The following is a 26,470-nucleotide window of genomic DNA, read 5'->3' as shown; positions in this document are numbered from 1 at the left end:
TGTGGCCTGATTGGCCCGAGAGGAGGAGGAGGAGAAGAAGAAGAAGAGAGATAGAAAGCACATGAGGAGGAGGAGGAGTAGGAGAGAAATAAAGGAGAATTAAGGGGAAAGTGTCCACCTCAATGAATCAGCAATGACAGTACATTATGGGCCTGGCGCATGATGCGTAACTGAATGTTAAAACAATAAGTGACAGTAATGGACTGTGTTAATGGCACACCGTAGGCTCTTGAGACACAGATAAGGGAAGTAGTTGAGGGAATGACAAATACACTGTAAAAATAAAAAGTAATGAGACAGAAGGAGGGTAGAGAGAAAAGCAGTGGAGCCCAGGTAGGTGAGATTTCTTAAAATAAAATGTCAAGGTCAGTATTAATGACTGGCAGGCTACGCCCAGCGTCTGTGATGACATTAGGACCAGCCAAGTGCATCATCTTCTCCACTAATTAGCCCACTCAGTACCTCAATTGCACTCATCTATCAATGCCAAACCCTCCCATCTGAAAAGCCTGTCATTAACTCAAACCTTTAACTGTTTCCAGTCGTTTTACTGGGGTGATTCTGCTCAGGAAAACACTGACAGGCATTTTTTCTTCTCTCTCATTATTACACGTCCATCCAGCTGACAGCTGCAGGTATGAAATAAGATTGGCCTTAAATCTTCTACGAAACAGGGTTGAGATTCTACAGGTCACTTGACAAGAGAGAGGCAGGTCTATTTTGGTGAATCCCGCTCTGTGTAGAGTATCTGCAGACTCTGACCTTGGAGTTCTCGTCAGTGTGTTATGCGAGCACACGCGCACGCACACACACACACACACACACACACACACACACACACACACACGCACACACACACACACACACACACACACACACACTTTGGATTGTTCAACAGGCAGGAAGTGAATAAAAAGTGTGCTTGATTTCAAGGTCTTGAAGCATCGTGTGAAACTTCTTACTGGGTCAGAGCAGCACAGAGAACTAGTACAGTGTCTCAATTAGGTGAATAATTTACAAGGTACCTGTGGGGCGTAGCAGTGCCTTTGTGACATGACTTGCTTCCATAAACCTTGGCAGGGGACATGACAGACCAATCTAAATGAACATGCACTTTCAGAATAGTTTTTCAGTTGTTCCTTGTTAAAAAAGGAGACGCTTTTTAATTGGCTGTTCCATAAGCACTTCCCCCCTCACTTACTGTTGCTGTGTCTGGTAAACTTTCTGTTACATGCAGGTTGCAATGAGAAACTGAGAAGATTTAGGGTCAAAATTCTTGGTAATTTCTTGAAAAAACTGGGCCCCTGATTTGAGAAAGTGATAAAACCAGGGTTATTAGTCCTAGGGGGGGGGACTGGTGATTTTGCTAGCTAAAATGATGACTGTTGCTAACATATTTTAACTAATTATGATTATGATTAGTTTCACAAGCTGGAGGAAAACTGTGTGCAGTTTACTAGCTTTAAACAAGAAACTAAATTGGTCTTATATGCTCTAAATATGTACTGGATATCATGCTAAGAGAGTAAGGCTTAAGCTGAAAAGTTATCATCCCAAGCTGAGGATGCATGGAAAAATAGCAAGACTATTTTGTACTATAGGTTAGAGCTGGTTAGCCCTAGTATTACTTACAGTACAGTGTTACACAGGAAAACTTAAGATCAGTTATTTTAGCTCATGAAATGCTGCTCGACTTTGTGAAGTGATGCTTTTAAGAGCCTGACAACTAGAATGCTGTGAAGCTTCTTAAGCCATAATCACATATTCAAGTCTTTCTTTTAAAGATATGGCAGCTATAGTTGTTGCTACAGACAGCTCTCCACACGGAAAACACTCCGGATACACGTGCGAATCCCCAAGTGTGCATTTGTGTCTGCGTCTGTACATACATGCTTGCAGATCTGCATTAAGTCCATATTTTGCAAGCCCCACCCACTCTCTGACCCTGAGAACGCTTAACATCTGTGCAACTCCATCACCTGTCACCTAGCCCCTGGTTTCCACTTCTAGCCATGTTTCCGATAAACAAATGCACCCCCCGAAGTCTGCCATTTCCGTATAGGCGCCGGAGAGTAGCTACACTGGAGTATTTTCAGGTCACACGATGCAAACTCGTCTAAGTGTCTTAGACAAAATGAGTTCAGTGAGGTTTGTCATCTCACTATTTCTGAAGTGGACAGATGGCCTGCGGCTCACGCTATTGGCAAACTAACACTGACCAAAACAACATCATTCAGGAACACTGTGTCACTGGTAAACACTGCACTTAACTAACAGTCTTTTTTTTTTTTTTTTTCCTCCCTACAAGCAAGTCACAGATCACTCTGAAGGCGCCCCGATCCCCATATTGAGTGTGAAGCGTGATGTGTGGAACAAATCACCACATTCCAAGTCCATATACAGTCAGGAAAAACTCTCGACATGAGTCATGTTTACCTAAATGAGTATGGTCAAGGCTAAAAGTGATATGGAGGCTGAGGTCAATGCAAACATGAATGCTGAAAAATATGGATGGGTTTAAGACAAAGCATGTGCACGTGAGAACAGAGAAGGGTCATAATTTTAACAGTTACATGACGGCACAGAAGTTACCTCAAACATTTTACAGGAGGATTTTTTGTTTTGGCAGAGCTGTCCCTAAATAAACAGATGTATGTCAATGTATTTGACCATTAATTTTGGAATAATAAAAAGTATGTGAAGCAATGGTAATACCTCATGTTGATCAAGAACTGAAACATCTAATCAAAGATTTTCAATGGAAAAAAAAACAGCCACAAAAATCTTGAATCTTGTTCAGCTAAATTAAAAAAAAATAAAAAAAATCTCAGGCCAAAAATAAATGCCCTTTAAGTCTCCAGTATAAGAAACCCAATTTTATGTTATACCAAACTATCTGCAGCCTTTGGGTTCCTCTTCAAACACTATCTTCTTCAACTGAAAATAATCATGTTCACTTCAACAGCACAGACAGATATAACTACTGAGCATCAAAGTATTGTGCAAGTAATTGTAGCCTTGACGCAGAATGATTTGGCTTGACACTCTGTTGTTAAGTACCCTTGAGTCTACCAGAGGAGTTTACATGATGAAGTGTGGACTGATTTCACTTCTGTTCCTGCAGAGAGGGAGCTAAAATCAAAGTTGTGCAAGTTGTGTGCAACATTGTTATAATATTAACAGTGTTGATTTGGCTGCACAACCTCTTTGAAGTTGGGCTCAGAGTGAGAAGGTGCTTCAGGTGGTTTATCTTGCAACATTTTACAAGCAAAAAATATAATAGCATAGCAAATTCTAAACCATGTTTTGCTTGAGCACAAAAGTTTTAAATCAGAGTCGAAGGTGTAGCTGTGAATTACCCCGAAAATTTACCCATCTGAATTTCCTCTGTCACCTAAAATATAAAGTCCCAAAGAAACTTTTCTTTCCTTGCAGACTTTGATGAAACATGGGCTTTTCATGTACCACCCTGCAGCAATGACAGGAGTAACATGAAATAGGCTCCACTCAGGGAGAGGTTGACAGATATATTGATCCATCTAGAAAACACTGACTGCAGGTGCCCGTGGGTGAGAGCCACCATTACCACCAAGAGCTCCCCCCGTCCCACCCACCGTGTTAAAGCAGCTCGGTCTGCTGGAAAACTGCAGAGAGTAGCTTGTCATCCAACATGGGGGCACAATTTACAACCATAAGATTTCCACTGCGAGATACATGCATGCCAAACGGCAGTGAATCATCTGACATGCAAGATAGGAAATCATAAATTTACACAGACGCTAGTTCCACTGTGTCACAGAGCACAGTGTGAAAGTGCATGATACATCTCCATCAGGGGCAGGTCAGAAAGTGGGAGCTTTGGGGAAAGTGGCCACTAAATTGAACATCAAGAGCTGAGCCACAATCTATAAAGTACCCGTCTGCAGTGGAGTGTGCTTCACTGCACTGCATAAGTGCTCCACCTACTCACCTTAGGCTGCTTGACAATATCCAGAAAAAGGTTCTGAAAGTTGTTTTAGTGGATCAGGACACACTGTTGTCAGATGGCCATCCATGTCAGGTTGGTACAATATACTAAAGGACGCATCTAAATAATTCAAATTAGGATTTCTTGTCAGGTTTATGCACCTAGAGTGTTTCATTTTTAGGGCTGTGATTGTATTTTCTAATTAATATCAATTAGTTTTTTATAAAATAATACTTCCACTATTTGCATCATGTGAGAAGCTGACATGAAAAATGAATGGAGATGATTAAACTCTTATTTCCACCAAGAGACAAAACAAGAAACCTCATTAACAGCGGAGCTACAGAGGCCTGCCTCGTCGAACCCTGCAGGTGCAGAATCAGCAGTGTAATGTCTTCCAGTACACGAACATATCGCTGAATGCCAGCATGCACACAGATGAGCAATATCTGCAGTGCTCAGTACCAACAGTCGGCTTAGAGGAGTTTTGGTAAACAAAGCACAACGCCAGCACACCATCAGCGCATTATGAGAACATCTACGGGAACGGAAGTCAAAGTAAACAACAACTTTGCCGAGGAACTACAAAGAAAGCGCAGAACTTTCATGTATTAATTTGATGACAGGGATGCGGCTCCAGCTTTTTCTTTCCCAATCCGATGCAAGCACCTTCTTTCTCCCAAACTCACTGCATGGAACTCATTACAATAATTTGTAATGTGAGGTAACATGAGGACAGGGCGTCACTAACACGCTGTGACTGAATGAATGCAACTCAGAGCTGAAACCCTGAATTTTATGATGACACTGAAAAAGAAACTGCAATTTGGTTTGGCAAATACCTGATGAGCTTAATACAGTGTAGACTGGTGCATCCCCACCTATACATGCTACATCACTGCGTAATATCCAGTTTAGGTGCAGAACATAATACCTGGGGTTATTGTATTAATCTTAACATATATTATATGGCTCAACTTTTCATTATAGATTAATCTGACAATTATTTTCTGGACAAATTGATGACTCGGTCGGTCTATAAAGTGTCAGGAAATTGTGAAAAATGTCAATTACCATTTCCCAGAGCACAGGGTGATGTCTTTAAATTCATTGCCGTGTCTGACCAATGATCCAAAACCATTAGATTTCAACAACATTATAAAACAGAGTAGTAGCATCATTTTATATTAAGAGACTACGCTTCACTTCGCTTAAAACATATGAAAAAAAATTTTCAGAGTATTTTCAGACGAATTTCCACCTTTGCTCCATGGGTGCTGAGTGTAAATTGTTTATTTAGCAGTTCAGAACAAAAGCAACACTCGTGATCACAGAGGAAAACCAAGCGCCACCGTTTACTATAAAAACACGCAGTAAAACAAAAGCTCATCAACATGAGTCACCACACCACAACAAAGGACATTCTGCTGAGTACAGAGAAAGCAGTGAGGAGACTCTTAACTGCAGTATCAGTTGTGTTTACTGGTTTATATAGGAATAAATCCTCAGAGACTTCCTGCATAAACATTCACACATTCCCACTGCAGTTGATTTCAACAGTACGAGGAGAAATAACTGGAAACAGTAGATATACTGTAGACTCAGGGTGATGCATTCAGTTTCAAATTGAACAGTTATGTCTGGGCTCTCTGCCCAGAATCGCTCACTGAATACACAATTTCATGAGCCTCAAAAATAAGGTGGTAATGTGATGCATCATTGCCAAACATGCACAATGACAGCAATATGGGACATCTTCACAGCAGAGGCAGGCAGTCATAGAGGAAAATAATACAGAAATAAATAAAAGAAAATCTTAAGAAAATGTAGAGAATGTGCTTTAGCAATGATCTCTGAATCCATATCCACTTCAACAGTGGCACTAAAAAGACACAAGATCAAATGCTGCAAGATGAAATTAAACACATTTTTCAGCACTTGGCCTTAAATGACTGTATTATAATGACTTTATCAACATTTAGGTACAGCCTTAAAAAGATCTCAACTTGTAAAGGAACACATTAGTCAGCTGTGGGGCTTCTCATTTATGTCTCATACTTTCTGTCAGAGTGAACCCAATTAAATCAAGGCAATGCACCTCTCTCTTCTAAACATGAAGCTTATAGTTTGGCTCAGAGGTATGATGTGGCTGCCAAATTATAAAAATGCTGAATTGTTGTAAACGTCCACTGTGTGAAACCTCACTAGCCTTTTAGTTATTTATTAAATTTTGATGTCATTGGTCCAAAATGTAAAACTATGGTTTTCCAGACTACATGGCTTCAAACATTGAGTCTGGATTGTGCAACCAGAGGAGAATAAAGAGACGCGCCCTGCCTCAGGAGATGCAGGACACTCTGAAGCTATCAAGCCAAACGGCTGCTATAGTAACCTTTATGGGGAGATGAAGCACACAGATGCTGCCATTAGGAAAAAGGTTAGCCAATTTGTTAAGAGAATATTTGGAAGAAAAAATAAAAACAACAATGTCTGGGGAGGCCTTTGACTCTAGTGATGACAAACAGCCCCATGAAACCCAGGATTAATGCGGCATCTTCCTCAGCAGATAAAAGGTATCATTCTGGGAATTAATGTGAAGGCTGAACTGCATCAAAGCAAAAGTGGCTTCTTGTTTGAGCCTGTCTGGGCTTCAAACAGCGTGAGCACCAACAACTAATCATTGAGTAGTGATAGATAAACCGCTCCTCCTTGCTGACCAAGACTAACTGAGCCAAAGGACAACAGCGTGTCCTCTGGTGGACAGGTATAAACATTAACATATTATCAATCTGCATTTTACTGAGCTTTTTTTTTTTTTTTTTTACATACAAAATAAATAAATAAATTAGAGCTACAACTAACCCTCATTTCTCTTTAATCTGCTGATTATTTTCTCAATTAAGCATTTCTTTCCTATAAAATGTCTGGAAATGGTGAAAACAAAGCCTGTTGTGATGTTTCCAAATTGCTTGTTTTTTTCCCCAACCAAAAGTCTAAATAATTAAAAATATTCAGATAAGCATTATCCACACCAAAAAAAAAAGCAGCAAATCCTCAAATTTAAGAACATGGAATCAGCAAATGTTAACAATAGTTTACAGTGGTACAATGAATTTTCTTTCTTTCTTTTGATTAATAGTTTCTGTTTCAATATTAATACATTATACACATAAATGAATAAAAGATGAAACAGACAGAAGTGGCTCTGATATAATGTGGTCTGCAGTGTAGAGAACGGATGTATATAAATGAAGTGCTACGCTTAAGTGTGCTGTTGATAGGTGTGCAGTTTCAGCAATAAATAATGATGCTTCATTCGAAAGGCAGAAAAGACCATTAAGTTTAAATCATTAAAGGATTAATGAAGCCAAGGCGCCTCGAAGAAAACAATCTCAGCTTAAACCCTTCCATTAATTTGCTAACAAATATAGGACATTATCACTGAGCTATTCAGCTTGATTTTTAGTGATGATAGCATTTTGTGGAAATCTGATTTTGCTTTGTAGATGTATAGCACAGTGTATGACGCATATATGAGAGTTTACCTCTACTCGAACACTTCAAGGTTCCACACATGAGTGAAAACGCCTTCAGACACTAATGGGCTTTTGTCTTCTTTGAGAGAAAAGCTGCTGGGAAGAACTGTTCTCAGTCGAGTAAAGCAATTCAGTGCTTTTCTGAAACATAAGGTTAACAGAAGCTGTGACAATGCAGGGTGTCACTGCAGATAAGACCCAGGTCGATATCTGAGGACAATAATGAATTGCTTATGACATCAGTGTACTAATGTTAGCACAACTGCTCCCTTAGGACTCTGCAGAAAAGCATATGGGATGCCTCTTCACATTAAATCCATTTTCCTGCTTTGTATGCACTTTACAGGCCACTCCGATCCAGTGTGTATTTTCTGCATTACAACAGAGTGATGGATTGTCATACTGAACATATGGCAGGTTCAACTTCGAGCTCTGCCTAAAAGCGTATCACAATGCCCAGTGCAGTCAGTCTTCCCCCGACATTCATTACCATTCTTTAGAATTAGGCAGAGCTCGTTTTGAAAAGGTCATTACGGAAAACTGATTTAATCCCGTTCATTATAATTCTGCTGATGGGCTACTTCACTACAGCGCAGTGAAACCTGAAATGCTATCTCGCTTTCTTTCCTGGTGAGGACAACCACTGTCCTGTGTATCTCTATCACTACTCCTCCACGGGTGACGTTTTATCTGCACTCAAGTATCTGGCTGGGGCTATTTGGGGAAATGAAGGCTCTCGAATAAGACACTGATAAAGGTGACTCGCTTTGTATGTCCATTCACAAACAGCTGAGAAGGGGTCTGTAATGGAAAACTCTTATTTTCAGAGAAACTTTAGCCCCTAACAGAATGAACCTCGGCTTCAGAGATGAATGCTTTATTTCTTCCCACTTACATTTTAATTGCAGGCTCAGAAATGGTAAAATTGACTTCTAGCTCCTTTTCAAGGGGTATTAGGTCTTTTATTAATGCCTGCTGACAAAAGCTACTTTCACACTGCAAGCCTTAATGCTCAGTGCTGATGTATTGTTGAGATCTTTTTTTTTTTTTTTTTTACCACACATTACGATTTCAGTATGACCAGTATCTAATACCACTCTGAAAAGGTTACATGCACAAAATCGGATAAAAATGCTTCCTTTGTTGAAATCTTTAGATGTTTGAACCAATCCCAAAGGCTCTTAAGGTTACATTGAGTTTGCAGCCACATTCACCTGTGATCCTGTTCAGCCATTTCTTTTGATATGCTTTCAAACAGAGCGGTTATGATAGCCGCTTTGAATTTAGCTTGAAGCCTTTTCTCAAAATCCTTATGAGGTCTAACACCTCATTATCCCTCCACTGAACAATGTCCTTCATGCTTACCTACTAGTACTGCCAACAGAGTGTATGCTACACCGCCCCTATAGGATCACATCAAATAAAGTGCTGGAGGGATATAAAAGTTGTATGAATTCTAATATGACTTCTTACAGGACACACCAGATTGCCAGTTTATAAGATTCGGGGCCACAAATCAAAGATGAAAAGTCAGAATCATTGCGATGCTTTTTTTCTTCACACTGTCATTAAAAATACTCTCTAATACAATACAAAATGTGATCCAGTCTGGTGTGGACCATGCACCTTTACTTGCATTTTGCACTGTTGTAAAGGCAGTTCTCCACCTCCGGCTCTGAACCAAAGACGGTTCTGCCGACATCGGTTTGCAGTGCATGTGACCTCCTGAGTAATTGGTGGGCTTAACAAACAGCAAAGGCTGTATACCTTATAATGCGAGGGCGAAGAAGTTAATGCATAGGGCCACCTCAGCAGTAATGGTGAGCACCATGCAAAACACTAAACAGAATGAATACAGCTGTACTCTTGAAGGAGCTAAGTGCTTGTGCAATCACTGTCTGTTATGTGATCTACATACTGTATAATGGTGTAACCAGAGCCAATTTAAGCCACCTGGCACACATTATACAAAGGTGTGAAACAGAGAAAGAAGCCTAATATTATTCATGGGAAGCAAATGTACAGGACTGAAACCAGGTTTGTGAGTCCAATAGAGTTGAGACAGGTAGCCAATTAATTGATTATTAGTATACTGAATATCATGACTGCTGTCCAGATAACAATCAACAATCTGGAACAGTGCAGTGGGCATTTTTCAGCAATTTCTGACAACTTTAAGTTGTTCAGTCCTTGCCAATCTTTACCAATTCAAAAAAAATTTAATTTCAGGGGCATTGTGGGAGTTTTTGTGGCACATCTGCCTGAGCATATTGCTGACACTGAAGGGTGGTGAGAGCAGGAAAGAGAATGAAAAATGAGGAAAGAAGAGGGAAATCAAATTATATGTATGTAATGAACATATCCAGCCCAGGGACAGTATTGAACTACATCCTCTCTACTTCAGCCTCATCGCTCAGTTTGATTGAGTGAGGGGTCAGCATTCGCTTTCATAGAGAGCAAAAACAATAATGATGGGGAAAGCGTCAGTCCCGCATATTTGCTGTTGCTCAGGCCGACCGGGTCTTTAAATATGATGGCACACTAAAGGCACAGACATCATGAATCTCAAACTATTTTGCAGGTGACTGAATGGGGAAAAGAGAGCAGAGTATGTCACCAGGGAAATGTAGATGGCATTTAAACTATGGGTTTATGCTGTGGAGTGCTGCTCCCGTTTGATATGGAGTTGGTCCATTATTGAATGTCAAGGTAATATCTCAGTTTTTTTATGTCACACCTCTGAGCAAGACCATTCCTGTTTCAGTTATCAATTTATTGGTCACAATTAGGACATATTATGAGGAGCACCAGGTCTTGTTAAGGTCATCGGCCAATTCCTCTCAATGTGCTTCCGTATTTATTTCAAAGACGGATATAACGCAACTGGAATCTTGTTTGGAAATAATCACAAGCTAGCGCACACAAAAAATTGAACATGATATAAAAAGGGCAACACACTGAACTGCAGCCTGTCAGGGCTGACTCCTAAATCTGGCTTGAGAGTTACATTTTTACACAAAAAACACAAAAACAATGCATTTCTATTACTCAAGACTAACAATGTGATGAGTTGTAATACACGAGAACATAGCTTTATCTCCATATTTTCTTTTCCAGCTCAGGAAATGCTAAAAAAAAAAAAAAAAAATGTAGCAGATAGTGTGGAATTAATCACAGATTTTCTAGGGCATTGATCTTGATATGCTGGCCAGGCACTCGGCATACAGATCAGTATGTTTAGGAGGCTGCATAAAGCAACTTTTCCTCCACAAACATCACATTCTCTCATGATTTAAATATGCTTGTTTTAAATACTGTTACTTTGATACATTTTCAAATCAACTGCATAACTGTTGTTGTATATGGTAATCATATGGGAGCTGGTTATGTAAATCTCTCTGTGTGGGAGCCAATCGGCCTTCTTTCAATCTCTCAGGAGCGCTGAATGTGAGGCTAAGCAGAGCCAATAAGGGGGTAGAGTCCTTGTTAACACAATGATGAAAGCCAAGAAAGACCACTGTACATGCACAAGATTTATATCATCTCATGCGCAGCCAAGAAAATGTTGTCCCTGTTTTATTTGACTACTTTCCCCCTTGTAAAGTCCTTGAAATTTTTTCCACAAAACCTGAAAGGATAGACTGAACATCTGGGGAGTTTGAACATTAATCCTGACACTGTAAATCATTGATAAGAGCTATAGTGTGCTGGAGCAAATTCACCAAGGCCACCTTTAGTTGGTTCACTAATAATGTGGCAGAAGTAGCCCTGAGCTTTGATGCTGGGAAGAAAAAATACGAGGCAGGAGATTGGGTTTACTGCTGTGTGGCTGCATTTTATTCCGTGATTCAGAGCTAAACCACAAAGGTCCACTAACTGCCATTGTTATGGACCATGCAGAGACTGTAGCAACTGAGGGAGCAGTTACAAAGTAGTGAAGGCAGAATTACACAGCAGAACATAGATCAAAACTCTACCAGACTGAATCTGACAGGACAAGGCAGGGTCAACAACAGCTGCAGTACAGCTAATTACAATATCATCTGAATACTCCACTTTAACAAGGCCAAGGTTCAAGGTTGTTGGCACAGCTAAAATTGAACATCAACAAAGCTAACATACTTGCAATGACAGCATTCACAATCTTAACATGCTAACGTTTGCTAATTAATAAGAAAGTAAAGCTGAAACTACTAAAACATTAAAAACTAATGATATGCAAACTGTAAAAAAAAAAAAAAAAAAAGCAGACAGGTGCTTGAGCAATGGCTTCCAAGAGAGATGCTAATTGTTTTGTTTTTTCTTCAGTTAGCTCATGAGCCATATTAAATTGGAGATCCTTCTAATAGGCCAGTAAGTACCACAATGGGATTATTAGTTATAGTTTTTTTTAAATCTCAAAACCTTTTAAATCATCATTACTGAACACAAAATGTAAATCAATCTTAATTCAGTTAATTCACTATCATTAGCTGTGCTCAGCTGATGTAAATGTAAATATTCAAACTCACAGCAATGTTAAACCCAAACAGCCAGAAAATATTTTACAGTGTTATAATTGAAATGGCATTTAAGACTGAAAAAATCCCTGATAAGCTCCACATGTAACAGTAATCAAAATGGAAGGGCCACTATGTACAGTAGCTGTGGGTTTAAATAACCTTGCTCAATACTCAAATCACAGTTGCTGTTATATCATTACTAAAGTCACTAAGAGTCCCCAAGGAACAATTAGGATTTGGCGTACGGTCGCGTGTATTATTAAGTAGCCCCGAGCAAAGACATTCTAAGCCAATCAAAGTGCCACCTCCCACTACTGTGGGAGCATTACCTTACTCTGTAACACCAGCCGACAAATCCCTCACAGGAACAATCTCCAGCATCTTCGTTGTTTTGAAGATGGTGAAATAAATTCCATGCTAGTGTCATCCTTTCATAGAAATGTCATTATACAAATGCATCAACTATAAGGTGTTCCTCGACATAAGATTACTCCAGGGCTCAAATAACATTTAAACAACTGTGCATTTGTACAGGCTGTGTAGTGGAGAGCTGGGATGTGGCAGGAGAGAAATATACTGCAGTGAAAATATGACACGCTCATCCTATCAGCAAACTTTTAATTCACTTATTCTGCAGCTACACATGAAGGCTTCCTTTGAACCTTCTAACACTAGGGGCAGTGAGGGCACAGCACTCTCTAGCAATTCTCTCTAGCAAAAAGCTATTTACTGAATGACTGCCTTGAAGATGAGAAAAATAAAACAACTTAGTCGCTGCCATGGGAATGGGCAAATTACACTCACCACCATGCAGTACAAATGATCATTAGCACTGTAATTACTGGGAGGCCATCATGTTTGAAATTCATCAGTAAAAGTGGATTGCCAGTAAGCACTCCTAGAATTACAAGGAAATGCATCACAAGGGGATTATGTGGTGGGCTAATGTGCTCTGTTTTAGAAAAAGGTGCCATTCCCTCAAGAAATGGTTCTTGGAAAAAAAAAAAAAAAAAAAACAGTCCATGTTTCTTTGTTGTGGATCACTCGGTACTGTTTGCATGAGTTTGGATATTTGGCTGATGTACTGAATGTCATTAATATAAACATACTAGCTGGTGACGTAACAGTCTCTTTTAATAATTTAAGATGCTGAACATTTTGCACCAGTCCAGCCCTGTACACTACAGTGCGTGCGAGTGTGTAATGAACTAGCAGGATTACTCCAAAATAGGAGTTACTTAAGCAGGTTCGATGATGTCAAACAAACACACAGCAAGAACTCACGCCAACAATTTATTCTGGCGAATGACTCTGTTAGTGTTGAGATGGAGTTGACTGTCATAACAAAGCATATATTGTGCCATGCTAAAAAGCTCTCCAGGCCAGCTGAGAGCCTTCTCTTTTCCATGACCTCATTTTGTTTGGTTTCTTGCAGGAGGCCTGGTGTGGTTTGTTGACCTAATTTCTGCAGGGTGCTCGTCTGCTGATGGACCGACATGCACAAACTAAGGCTGTTACTTAAGGAGGATAGGCCTCGTCCACTGGGAGCACTGATACTCCTGGTCCGGCCCCCCCATCCCCCCAACTAAGAATAAATGGGGCTGGTGCTATTAGCGCAGAAGCAAATATGGAGGTTGCCCTTAATGCGTTTGCTGCATGGGTGAGACATTCTCAGCCTTGTTCTCTGTGAAAGTGAGAAAAACCTAGAAGTGCCATTAAGTGCTTTGGGTCAATGCTACCAAAGGGCTAGTCAGACACCAATTTCGTGCTGTACAGTGAGAAAGGGAGTTCTTTGTTGACAGCTTTAGAAACTGATGAATTGTATTTCAGTCTGACTGTTGAACATTCAGTATAGTTTAAACTATATGTCCAATAAAAGGCTATTGTTGTATCGTTGAATTTTTTATAATATTACCAGTCATTTCAATACTGATACCAAAATGCTATATCCTGCAGCACTTTACCTTACACGAACATGAACACGTTTTTCCTATAAAACCCTTTTTAGCCACACTACTTCTATAACATTGGTCAGTCCACCACTTTGGTCCTTACTGAAACACCTTTACAACTATTGGATGGATTACATGGTAGTTTTGTACAGACATTCATGGTTCCCAGAGGATGAACCCTACTTACTTTGTGGTTCCCCACGCTTTTACTCTAGTGTCACCATTGGGGTGACATTTGTGGTTTTTATATAGAGAACTATTCAAGGGGTTGCCATGATATTAGTACAGACATTCATGTTCCACTAAGGCTGAATTGTAATCACTATGGTGATTTCTTTTCTGCTTTCATCAGATCACCAAAATCTAAATCAGTTCATATTTGAGTCCAAGTGAGCATTTGTGCTAAATTTGAAGGGATTCCCTCGAGGAATTCCTTAGACGTAATGTTCACAAGGTCAACAAGATGTTTTATGAGGTCACGCGACCTTGACCTTTGACCACCAAATTCTAATCAGTTTATCCTTGAGCCCAAGTAAACGTTTGGGCCAAGTTTCAAGAAATTCCTTCAAGGATAAGATATCACATTCACCAGAAAACTTAATGCCTCCAGCCACAGCTGTTGCTAAAGCAAAGGCATATAAAGTATTGAGAGCATAACCAGCCCTAAGCAATGTAAGCCCAGCCCTATGCTTTCATAAAGTGAATTGGTGTAATATATCATAGTACATTACTTAACTATGGACTTTATCGTTCTTGTTATTAATGTTTCGGTAAAGGCTAATATAAGGCGTATTGCTGTCTTTTAGTTACTGTTTAACATGTCCAGGTACATGAGAGCAGCTGCGGCAGAGTCCAGTCCGTTGAACAGATTTCTGCTTGTGTCTCAGAGGAGCAGGTTCTTCATTCTGATGCAGCCTGCCAGAATCAAGCTGCAAAATGTAACTTCCCTCTGCCATTTCGGACAAAGCTTCCACCTTCAGCCATCTGTCTCCGTCTCTGTCTCTATTCCAGTATGGACACTGTCCTTATCTATTCCTTCCACCGTTTCTCCTGCTAATTACTCTAGCCTTTCTCTCTCCTCTTCTCCATTGTCTCAAATGTCTTTCTCGCCATCTTCTCTTCTTCACCTTCCACCTTGTATCTGCTCAGATATCCCTCTTGGCTGCAGTGATCTGCACTGCTGGGCTTGAAAGGTTGCTTCCACTCTCACAGAATCTAATCTTGCTTACAGCCTCAACTGCAGGATATTGGCATCACCGGCACATAAAAAGGCAAAACTTGGAGAGTATTCAAATGGCAGCAGCATTAAAATCCCCCAGAAGGCAGGAATTACTCTCTAAAAGCCTCCCAGAGTGAGATTTTTATTTCAATGGCATTGCTCACTTAAAAAGTGCCTGCCGTTTTACATTATAACAACTTGTGCTTTAGTTTCGCCTGCATACTTTGTAGGCTCTTGCTAAACTTTTACAAATTCAAGTCCAACAACAGGAAAGAGCTTTGCATTTGTATGAGTGTGTAGATCAGTGCACTGGACAGATAGAGGTGAGTCACACAGGCCAGCTTATCTCTCTTCTACTACCGAGGGTGGTGATTTGCCTTCCTAATGAGTCTGCAAAGTTACTGTCATTCAATTATTCATTTATGGCCTCACTCAGGGGTGCATAGCACATACAGTATGTATTCTTAAACAGAGAGAGCTACAATTAAAGCTTAACCAAGTTTAAAATAAACAAACAAATGTACCACACCATACCATGCTCTTGTGTAATGACTATATCCTGTTATGAATACTGAATGAAGATTACAGCAGCCAGAACTTTAACTTCCTAACGGACTGTTTTTACTACAGTATGACTGCCACTCATTTAACATCATGATCTCATTTAGCAAGGATGTAAATGTCAAATAGCTTCCTGCCATAGAATCTCTTATAGCTGGTGTCTTAACACAAAGGAAATTATAACTCTGACAGCCAGACAGTTAACTCTGGGGTTTTAAGTAATATTAGCTAGTGCACCTTTAAATTTGCCAAATTAGCTCATTAAATAAAAAATAATAAACATTGGACTTTCATTTGAATCCTGCTGCTTGTTAGCCACGGGAGCTGATTAGAACAATATAATCAATCTACCTTTCTGCACAGCTTTGATACAATGTGATTAAAACATAACACTTTTTTTTTTTTTAAGTATGTCATTATAGAACTGAATAAGGTCAAAATCACAGAAAGAATAAAGTTAAGAAATTTGCTAATGCCAATCAAACAGCATTGCCTATCACATTTAATGCAGTAAAACTATCCAAACTAATCCAAAATTACAATCTGCTTGAAATTGTATATCACAAAATGACATGTCCACAGACGAATGATGACATTTTTCTATTGTGTAATCATGAGACATTGTCTTATCCAAAAACAGGCAGTTAAGTAGAAAGAATTGCAATTCTGTCATTTGGGACCAATCTACAGACAGGTGCAGTGTTGGACTGCAGCTTCTCTGGGATGCTCCCAGTAGGACTTCAATCTTATTTCTCTTTCTTCCCACAGTGACAGGTTGTTTCAGCCATCTGGGACAGCACCCACACCTTGTGTTACACTTGTCTCAAACATGTCATATGACATGTTTTGTCATACTGCAAAATGCTGCATTAGAGTCAAGGTTAAGTTTTATAATAGACTGTGTGAGGGATGTGCTGAGTTGATCTCTACCATTGCCTGTCAAAGCGAGGTTTTCACTGACCAAATTAGCAACAAAAAGCTTGGACCTCGGCATCAGTTTTACTTTATTGGGAACTCACTACACCATTGACATTGCTTTCCCTCAGATTTCCAGTTGATAGTCTGAATTTCTGTTGCTTAATTTTCTGCTTATGTTCTTCAATTTATTCCAAACAGCTGCTCTTGCTGCAGGAAACAAAAATGTAATTTTCTGTGCGAAAGATTTTTTTCAAAGCCAACTGATTAGAAAAGATAAGTCAAAATTTCATGGACGGGGTATAGATTATACATCTGCTGTGTTATATTGATGGGGAAAATCTGGATTAATGTACAACACTACTTGACTTTAATTATCCAGAAATACCTAATTCCCTGAGATGCTTATCTTTCATGTTGAACATTAAACATCACGCCTTATTAGATGCTATCTCAGGGGGAAATATAAATGAACTTGCATGGTCTTTCAGACCTGGAAATGAACCTCTGCCTGCTGCGTGGACGCTGCCTGACAAACAAGCAGGGGAGATAAATTAGACCATGACAGGGACAGGTGTGTTAAAGCCGAGTGACACAGACGCAAGAAAGTCATATCTGCCCCGCAGCAGCCAGAGGCTTACGAGGTTTCACTGTACCGAGTATCAATCAAGAGGGCCTATTTATAGAGGGCCCAGGCCGCTGCTAGAATACAAACACTTGACTGAAGTAGGTTACAGGAATATGACTGTATCACCGGCAGAAATGAAGAGAAAGGAGGACATGTGAGGAAAAGAAGGTAGCCAGGTTAAGAGTAAGCAGCTGATGATTAATTACATTAACAACTTCACAACTTTTCCAAGATTAATGTTGCAGTCTGTAACTAAATACTAGATGTTTTGTTTCCCGCTCCACTAAAGAGGGAACAAAGTCACTTATTTGAAGACCTTTGTTGCCGTTGATCATCAGACTTTCTTGCTTTCTTCGAAAGCTCAAGAACAGGTGTTAAACGGACACTGTGGTGAGATGGTTATATGAAAAGCTGTTTCCAAGAACAAGACTGAACGTTCAGCAAAGACATTCAGTTTACAATGACATAAAGCAAAAATGTTAAAGTTCAAACAACAACAAAGAACGAAAGATGTTACTTAGTTTCATTATGGGAAATTAAGGATGCAGTGTTCTTGGAGCTGGACCTATAATAGTGAGTAGAAGTCAGGATATCGCAGACTTTGCTCTTTGACTTTGACATTCTTTTTGTAATATATCTCTCAAAAGTATCCTCATTTTGTGGAAATGGAATAATACAGCAAATTGCGATAATACCTCTTTAATAGATTAGTCTGTGGGCAGAAAATTAATCACCATTTGATTAATGAATTTTCTGGGAAACATTTAAAAAAAAAACATCACAAAATTTGGCTGAGCTGACGGTGATGTTTTCAAACGTTCTGTTTTGTTTGAACAGTAGTCCGAAAAGCCTAAAGTAATTTGGTTTACAATGATACATGACAAAGAACAGAAGCAAATGACACTCACTGACAGTCACTATTTTTAGCATTTGCTTATATTATCAAAGTAGTTGCCAATTCTTTTATTGCTGATCAACCAAGAGATTAATCAAATAATCGTTTCAGCTCTACATCGGTGTTAATCAAAAATCCCACAAAAAATGACTTGTTCTTGCCTCTGATATATTTTAGAGGCAGAAAAACTCTTTATGGAACATGTGATGTTTTCTTTGTCTTCTAGTTAACTGAAAACCTTTGGTGTAGATCTGTTTGTTGAACAAAACAGCTCAAAAGAGTCGCCACGTCTGTGGAAAAACACCTGCTTGTGGTAACAGATGCATCTTTAATGATGTGTAGAATGAGTTCCTGGTATAGCTTAGACAAAAGAACCTGGCTCGGTTACAACAATGACCAGCGCACAGTCACGTGTTGAACCACCCGGCATCTCAGTTAGCTGTATCCAATTGACAGGGTGGAGTGTGAGTGTTATTGTCTGTCAACAGGCTACTTTAAGGTGTTTTACAAACAACATGGTTCGCTGGGGTCGCCTATTCTCAGACTAATCCCTTGCTGTTAGCTGCTAATCCCTGTTTATCAACAGAGGGTTGCGGGTCGTGGCCAAGTCTGAGAAACAGAACGCCAGGCTCACTGTTGTGTGACATAATGGAAAGTGCTTCTTCAATAATGTGTGCTTCGGCTGGGTGATATTTGAGCCATTTATAGAATTAGGGAGAGTATTAACTGTATGCATTAACTGAATTGCACAATGATGAGCGGAAACCTTTTGTGCAAAGCAGTGATGACTATAAACATAGACAAATACCAATTTTAATAATAAAAATATATCAAAAGGCCGTATATCCTGGTGTGTGATATAAAAAGACATGTCAAACAATAACAACTAACGTCAATCACACCTGATGCTCAGCAAATGAAATATATGCAAGAGACATGCAGAGATGCAATATGTGAAACATGCTTGCCACTGCACTTAAAACAAATTCACTACCGTCATCCCTGAGCGCAAAGGTTGTAAACAGCGTGTAGTATTTTCTCTCCGGCTGTCACCAGCACTAGCTAATGCTATGATTAAGATTAATGTCAGGAAGGTGTCACTGTTGGATCCTTTCCTCCTCATTCTCCAGCAGCCGTTTTAACAACATATGAATCAAACGAATGACAACAGTAGGACATGTCTGCATCTCAGCCAGCCAGCAGTCCCTGGGCAATCGCTCTTCTTCCCCTCTCCTCAGAACTGAGAGGCTGCATGCTGCCTCAACTTCCCTTCTAATCCATCACTGACTTTTCCCATTTCCACCTTGGATCTACTGAGGCCTGCACTCTTGACCAAGTGGGAAAATAGATTAAAACAGAAAGGAAGTTGGTTTACTGAGGGTTGTTTGGAATCAAGTTGGTTTACTGATTTGGCTTAAAGCTACAGGCCAATTTTGATTTCTCATCCAAAGAATTCTGCCAACTATATCAGTTAGTTAGTTAGTTATACTCATGAAGGACATACGCCCAGGACTCTCTTAATGATGTTCAATATGTTCCTTCTGTTCATTGTGACTTGCTCAAGTTTGTAGAAGGGCCTTTTAGCAGTGCTTCTCAACACGATATCAAAGCGTTGGAGGTGGTGTCACACTGTGAGCAAATTCTCAGCAATTAAATTCAAATTAATGAGGAGAGGCTTTAGGATTTAGACGTAACAGTAAAAAAAAAGACGACAAGTTTAAAGTGTGTCGAATTAAAAAAATCTTTTTTTTTTAGTTTTTAGTCTGACAACAAAAATGGATTTAGAAACACATGCAGCATATTGAACTTACAACTTCCTCATGGGGATTCATTACTGTTGACTTGGTCAAAATGGAAGTAAAACAATTTCCCTGGCCATTTCTGCGCTCTTTCAAGGACATGACCCTGTAATGCAGTCTCAAGGTGGTGAGATTCTGCTGCTTTTCCTTCGATAGGTAAAGCTGTGGAGAACAACGGTAATATAGGTGTATATGTATGTATAAGGAGAAACTGGGAAACAGCTACGTCCGGATTGCATGTCCAAGGCTTTGTTGATCTGGCAGATCTGAGGAAAGTATTTGCTCGAGAGTGTAAAGGTGTACCGGCTGAGACTGGAATTAAATGGAAATGCACTATGGATTTTCCCCTGAGAATTATGTTGTCTTTGGGTGAAATACCTATGTGTTTCAACACTACAGTAAAATCTTACATGTGCTACAATATTCGCTGACAAAGAAAACCATGTAAAAATCCATGTGAAAACCATGGAAGCTAATCAGACAGTTCTCTATCATGTCTCAGCATCTGCTGAAAATGCATCTGAGGAGAAAAATTGAGCAAGTTATGGAACAAATTCCCTGAAGTGAAAATCCCACATAAGTGGTATTTGCTTCTAATGAAGATTGATATGCTCTACTCTGAGTTTTGAATGTCCAATCATAAAGCAGAGTGCCAGTTGAGCTTCCACATTCACATTTCCCTATCGTCATATCTTAATATTGTGCTGTGCCATTATTAGCCAAGACCCATATCCAAGCTGTAGTGAGTGCATGTGGGGCCACTGAATTACTACTGCAGTGCAGGCATTCAGAGAATTTATGACAGCATCACTACTTGAGTGTTAAAAGATGTGATGTATTCAGGGGGAGTGTTATCTTGCAGGGTTTTTGTATTGGATTATACTGAAGTGTATTGGTGGTGATATTTTGCCTACGCTGTATGGTGTACTTGTGTACAGTCAAAATTAAATATGATAAAGCCGGGTAAACAACTGCACCATGCTGCATTATTAAGAGACAACATTTGTCATCTTAAAACGGCCCACGGGCTGACTATTTTTCTTTTGGTGTTGTTTGGTTTTTTTTTTTTTTGGTTTTTTTTAAAGCACTGCTGCAGCAAATTATATACCTGCCTGAACAATAGTTCATTCTCCGAACAGAAAAAAATCACTCATTTAAATTAATCACCATTTAAATTGGCAAAATTCAACATTATTTTTAAGGCACTGCTCTGAATGCAGCAAACAGTGCATCATCTTAGTCATCAATTTATTCTGTAGCTTGCTGCCCTCTCCTGGCAGTAAAGATGAGGTACAATGCTGGATTTCTACCATGAGGTGTCTATGATACAAGTATCAGAATTTCTACTGATAAATTGTAAAAGCAGTGTCACAAATTGTAAAAAAAAAAAAAAAATCTTAAATTAAAAATAAACATTTACATTTACATTTTACATAAGATGAATGTAACAGGAAATGTGTTGTGTTCTCCCATATTGAGTAAAAGTCCAGTTTCTTCTCTGTAGTCTTTGTTAAACAACAGTTACCACTAATGAACTGGTTAAATACAAATGCAATGCACAAACAGGCTCAAAAACTAAGGGACATACAGTACTTTACGTCGTCCGTCTCCTCCGTGGATAAAACAACTGACCCATTTGAGTGCGTCACAGAGACAGCAGGGATTTGTAAAGCGCTCTCTCAGAGCAGACGTCTGTCCCGAGGACACAACATGGTGCATGTGTATTTCTAGAAATACCTGCTTTAGTGATCACGCTCATTTTCTGGAGGCTGCTCCAACATCCGGAGGGTACTATCGCCACCTGGCAGGTTTATAGTGTGATCATCTGCGTGCTGGGAGGTTATTCTGGGCCACACCAGGGGACAATATTATTAGTTTGAGACGCCAACTAATGACGAGAACACCTACGACTAAAACATATGCTAGGAAGAGAGGATTCAGAACCAAATGATCTGTTTGATTATTATTACTGTGTTTTAAAAACAGACATTACACAAAGGAAAACTTCAGGGAAGGTTGGGAAATTCCACTGCAATGCCTCTGTAAAGTCATTGCCTTTCATAATGCTGGATATCACTGTGCTCCAGTTTCAGCTACCTCAAGCTAAAACTTATTAAGGTATTAAAATGCAGCCTGCCCCGGGATGAAGGCAGCAAGTTTCCAATGGAAAAAAGGAGCAGTGAAAAGAATGAAAGTCTAAACAAAGGCTTTGTCTAATTCAAATGTGGCTGACAGAAACACCTGGGTCCTGGTTGGGCTCCAGCTGTGGATGCCAGCTTGCATGTTAGTACAGGGGTAGATTCAAATGACAACAGTGCAGGTGCGCACACACACACACACACACACACACACACACACACAGAGAGAAGCACATAGAGGCCAACTGAAGGCTAAGTACAAGAAGAAACAACACTGATTATGTGATCTAGAAGCCACAGCTGCCCCACGGACACAAGTGTAATCATTACAAAATGAGAAAAGCTTTCCGTTTCTATAAGAGGTGAATATGCATAATCACTCACTAACTTCTGTTATTCATGACTAAAACAGTTGTTTTGGAGCCCCTCTGTTGTTGTTTTTCCCCTGCAGAAAAATCTTCACTGCAGACGTCATTTCGGAATCCCTACGGTGACATTCATGATTGTTTAATAGCATCTTAAATCATACCCCAACACAAGCCATTTGTCTTAACGCCTGACAAGCCACATCAGTGTGGGACATTACAAAAAGCTCCAGGTTTTATGGTTATGCTTGACATGTTGCTGAGATATAAAACAATCATGGGAATTAAGGAAGTGTAACTAATAAACAGCAACAATGTAGGCTGATGCGGAAGGAAACCGAACACCCACTCTGCCATGACATCAAGATGTAACAGAAACGGAAAAACCTCAGCTCTCATCACCACTACCTCTAGAAAACTAAAATGTATATGTCACTAAATTAGAGACAAAAAAAGTCAAAATAAAAGTCTTATTTATTTCAACATCTGAAAGAGTTCTCAAAATATGAATTTCACAATAAAACAAAAAATAAAAAAAATAAAAATGTGCATTGAAAAAATTTCCTAATATGAGACAGGAGGCTTAATCCATGCTTGAATGTATCTAAAGGTGATACAGTGTAACAGTTTTGCCAGTGACAGGCCAGCGTTTTTTCTCTGTACAGTATTTTAGTGCCCGTTTCAGTGGCAAGAAATTTAGCTATAAATCCTATTTCATAAGGCTATATGGCCACTGTAAATATATAACCCGAGAAGTAATCAATACTGATCTAGGTTCAAAGTGAATTAATTTACTTGAGCTGTTGACTTGGACTCATGGTGCAATGCCTCCTGATCATTTTTCATTCCAGTAAAATCATAAATTCTGGCGTGAAAGCACGACTGATCAATACCACATTAATATGTTTTAAGTGTAGTTGATAGCCGGAGTGGGATTTGGATCGTACACCCGATGGCTTCTGTTCCATGTTGTGTGGTCAGAGGTCAGTCAAAAAGTGCATTTAATGAAAGGACAGTTTCTTAAAAATCCAATGTCAAATGTGTGTAATTAGTTTACACACATTTGTTTCTGCAGTCCTCTATAAGTGCCTGATGTATCTCTACTATTCCCTAGACATGTATTTGAAACCGACGCTTCCTTGACTTTCCAGTTTTGATACGAGCTTTCTCCTGAACAACTTTTTTGTTTGCTGGATTGATTTTCAGTGCAGTAAATGCTGTTTTTCCATGGTTTTTGTATAATAAATAATGCTGAAAGTATGTGACAAATACATTATCAAACCTACATTCATTGCTTGCCCTAGGTAAAAAATAGTCAAATTCACCAGGTACTGGCCTGTTGATAATCCTTTATATACAAAAAATGCCTTGAAGCCTTAAAAACATTTTCTTTTCCTCTGAATATGTTGATATTTAACTAGTGCTGGCTTTACAATCACCTCCGCTTTTTGAACAGAAAGAATGTGAACTACACACAGTCCTAAAAACAAAGCTGCTGCTAGTCTTATTAGTCTTAGATTACAGATTAGTTATCAGTACATAGGGATAATGGTTGATCTTGCTTTCATATACCATAGAATGCCACTTTTGTTCATTAGTTTTACACTTTAAATGTCAAGGTACCCTATTTTTATTACTTAAAAGTCACCAGACACAAGCTCTAGCCAAAACAATTCACTGTTGTTCATTTTCAGTAATTGTATTTAATGGGATAGTCTCCTGAGATCTTTTTCTCCAACACGAAGCTGTGAAATACAACTCAACTAGACTAGACTAAGCAGTTGACAAATCATCTACTAATGATAATTAACCACAATTCACACCCATGAAATAAATACCCTAGGATCTGTGTAGTGCATATCTGTAGCCGTAAATCTGAGGGGTGTGTGTGTGTGTGTGTGTGTGTGTGTGTGTGTGTGTGTGTTGGGGGGGGGGGTACCTTTGGGTTTTGGAGAGGCCCAGGTAATGATGCGCCGCACAAGACAGCAGTTGAGCAGGACTTTCTTGGAGAAGCCGTGGTCTTTACGGAGGTGCTGCAGATCCTCCCTCCACTGGGTCCTCTTGGTTGGTGTACACATGGCTCCAAGTTCACTATTGTGAAATATAGTGAGCCATTATTTCCTAGGACTCTAAATAAATTCTGTGCAGAAATGGGCCTAATTATTTGGGGCTATAAGACTACAGTAAATATGATTCTATAGTGTAACACAGCTGTGATTATTATTAGCCTCATAATTCAAATGATGACCTCTTAACTGCCTCTGGGAAAAAAACATAAATAGCTGCAGCCACTGCAGTACGCTCAACAAACTGTCAGAAGTTAAAGCAATACACTTGAGTACATATGCAAATTTGAAATGTTTTTTTTTTTTTGCCCCCAGTTATGCATGGCCATAATGAAATGCAAGACATTTCAACTTGCCCTTTTGGAACTAGGAAATGCTTGTCTAATGTGTCCTGAGTTGTTGTTTAAAGAAGGACTAGGGATGGTGAAAGCAAATGCACCGAGCAGATTGTCTCACTGCAAACCAGCCTGCAACGATCCATTGCTTACAATAAGCCTCACACTAATAGATTTTCAAATTAAACCAGAAAACATCCCAATTGTCTCCACATAATCATCCCGGAGTAAAACAAACAACATTTTATGACTATAATAAATAAAACATGACCGAGCGATACCCTACCTCAGTCAGTACTAAGGTTACAATCCCCTTGAAGGTCCCATTTCAAGAGCAAAAGTTTCAAACATCAACACATCACAGATCATTCAGCTGCTCTGACTGAAGGGACTTTTAGTTTGCTCTACGAATCACAATTGTATATCCTTCATTGCATAAAAATTGGGGTCCAATGTGAAGGCTAACTGCTATCAATTGTCCCTCTGGCCATCAGCTTACCTTGCAGGCTAAAACACGGTGTGCACGCTCTCTCTGCTTCCTCAGTCTGCAAGTGATCCTCAGGTTTCACACAAGCACTTTCCCTTTCCTAAGCTGATCAACAGAGTGTGAAAGGGGGTGGGAGGAGGAGGAGGAGGAGGAGGAAGAGGAGAGCGAGGACCGCTCTGTGAAGCAGAGACAGTGAATTAGTGAGAGAGAGAGAGAGAGAGAGAGAGAGAGAGAGAGAGAGAGAGAGAGAATAGCTGGGAGACACTGTGGCTTCTGTTTCAAGTTAAAGGACCATACGTGTGTTTAACTCCAGCAGCAGAGGAAGCGGACTGTCAAAGAAGCTGGTGGCTCTGCAGTCACACAGGAGCCCTTTGATCATCCTCCTTGAGCCACATAAAAACAAACAAACACACACACACACACACACACACACACACACACACACACACACACACACACACACACACTGTAAATACACTCTCCTTCCAACAGATCCATGTCACAATATGACAAGAAAAATCTATAGTTTCAATTCATTATCACCAGCATCTTTAAACAGTTGTAAAACAACTCTGGAAGAATAGGGCAAACCTCAGTGTTTTGTCGGTACTGACCAAACGTGTCTGTAGCACCGAGTACTCAAAACTGTCGAGCACCAAAAGCTGGCACTGAATGTCTAATCAGATTAACAGTTTATTCTTTGAGCAGACAGTTGTTGATTTCAATCAACATGTTGTCAGTTCTGGACTATTTTTGGCCAAGTGCCTGTATGCTGGGGAACTTTAATTTATTTTTGCTGAATGACTTAGAAAAAATGTACATGATTGCAATGGTGTAAGGCTGTACCTAAACGCAGCAACATGTTGGGTGAAATGCTTACTTCAGCATGTGGACATGATCCCAATGACAATACCAACATCCTGATGTTTACAAGGTAACGTCCACCTTCTTCTTCTTCTTAGTGTGTATCTTATTATTGGTGGTTCCAAGATGGCAGCAGGAAAACCAGTGGCTGACAAATCCAAACAGATTTATCAAAAGTTCAAGGGCTGTATCAGCAAGCATTCACTCTGCTGGGAGTGACACACAAGTGTGAGCCAGAAAT

The 26,470-nt window shown here is 39.6% G+C and overlaps 1 protein-coding gene across 1 annotated transcript in view; it reads right to left on the bottom strand.

Annotated features, from left to right (window-relative positions):
- The window catches only part of kcnip4 (potassium voltage-gated channel interacting protein 4), a 112,660-nt gene extending 87,220 nt beyond the window's left edge, over nt 1-25,440 (bottom strand). The window contains exons 1-2 of the mRNA XM_022758818.1: nt 25,378-25,440; nt 24,417-24,568 (exon numbers count right to left, since the gene is read on the bottom strand). Of these exons, the coding sequence (XP_022614539.1) occupies nt 24,417-24,555 (139 nt within the window). The 5' untranslated portion in view covers nt 24,556-24,568; nt 25,378-25,440. The remainder of the gene's footprint in view (nt 1-24,416; nt 24,569-25,377) is intronic.
- Between the last annotated feature and the right edge of the window lie 1,030 nt (nt 25,441-26,470).

Source organism: Seriola dumerili, unplaced genomic scaffold (assembly GCF_002260705.1).
Source record: "Seriola dumerili isolate Sdu_G_001 unplaced genomic scaffold, Sdu_1.0 BDQW01000309.1, whole genome shotgun sequence".
NCBI lineage: Eukaryota > Metazoa > Chordata > Actinopteri > Carangiformes > Carangidae > Seriola > Seriola dumerili.
This window is presented reverse-complemented; position numbering and strand designations above follow the sequence as displayed.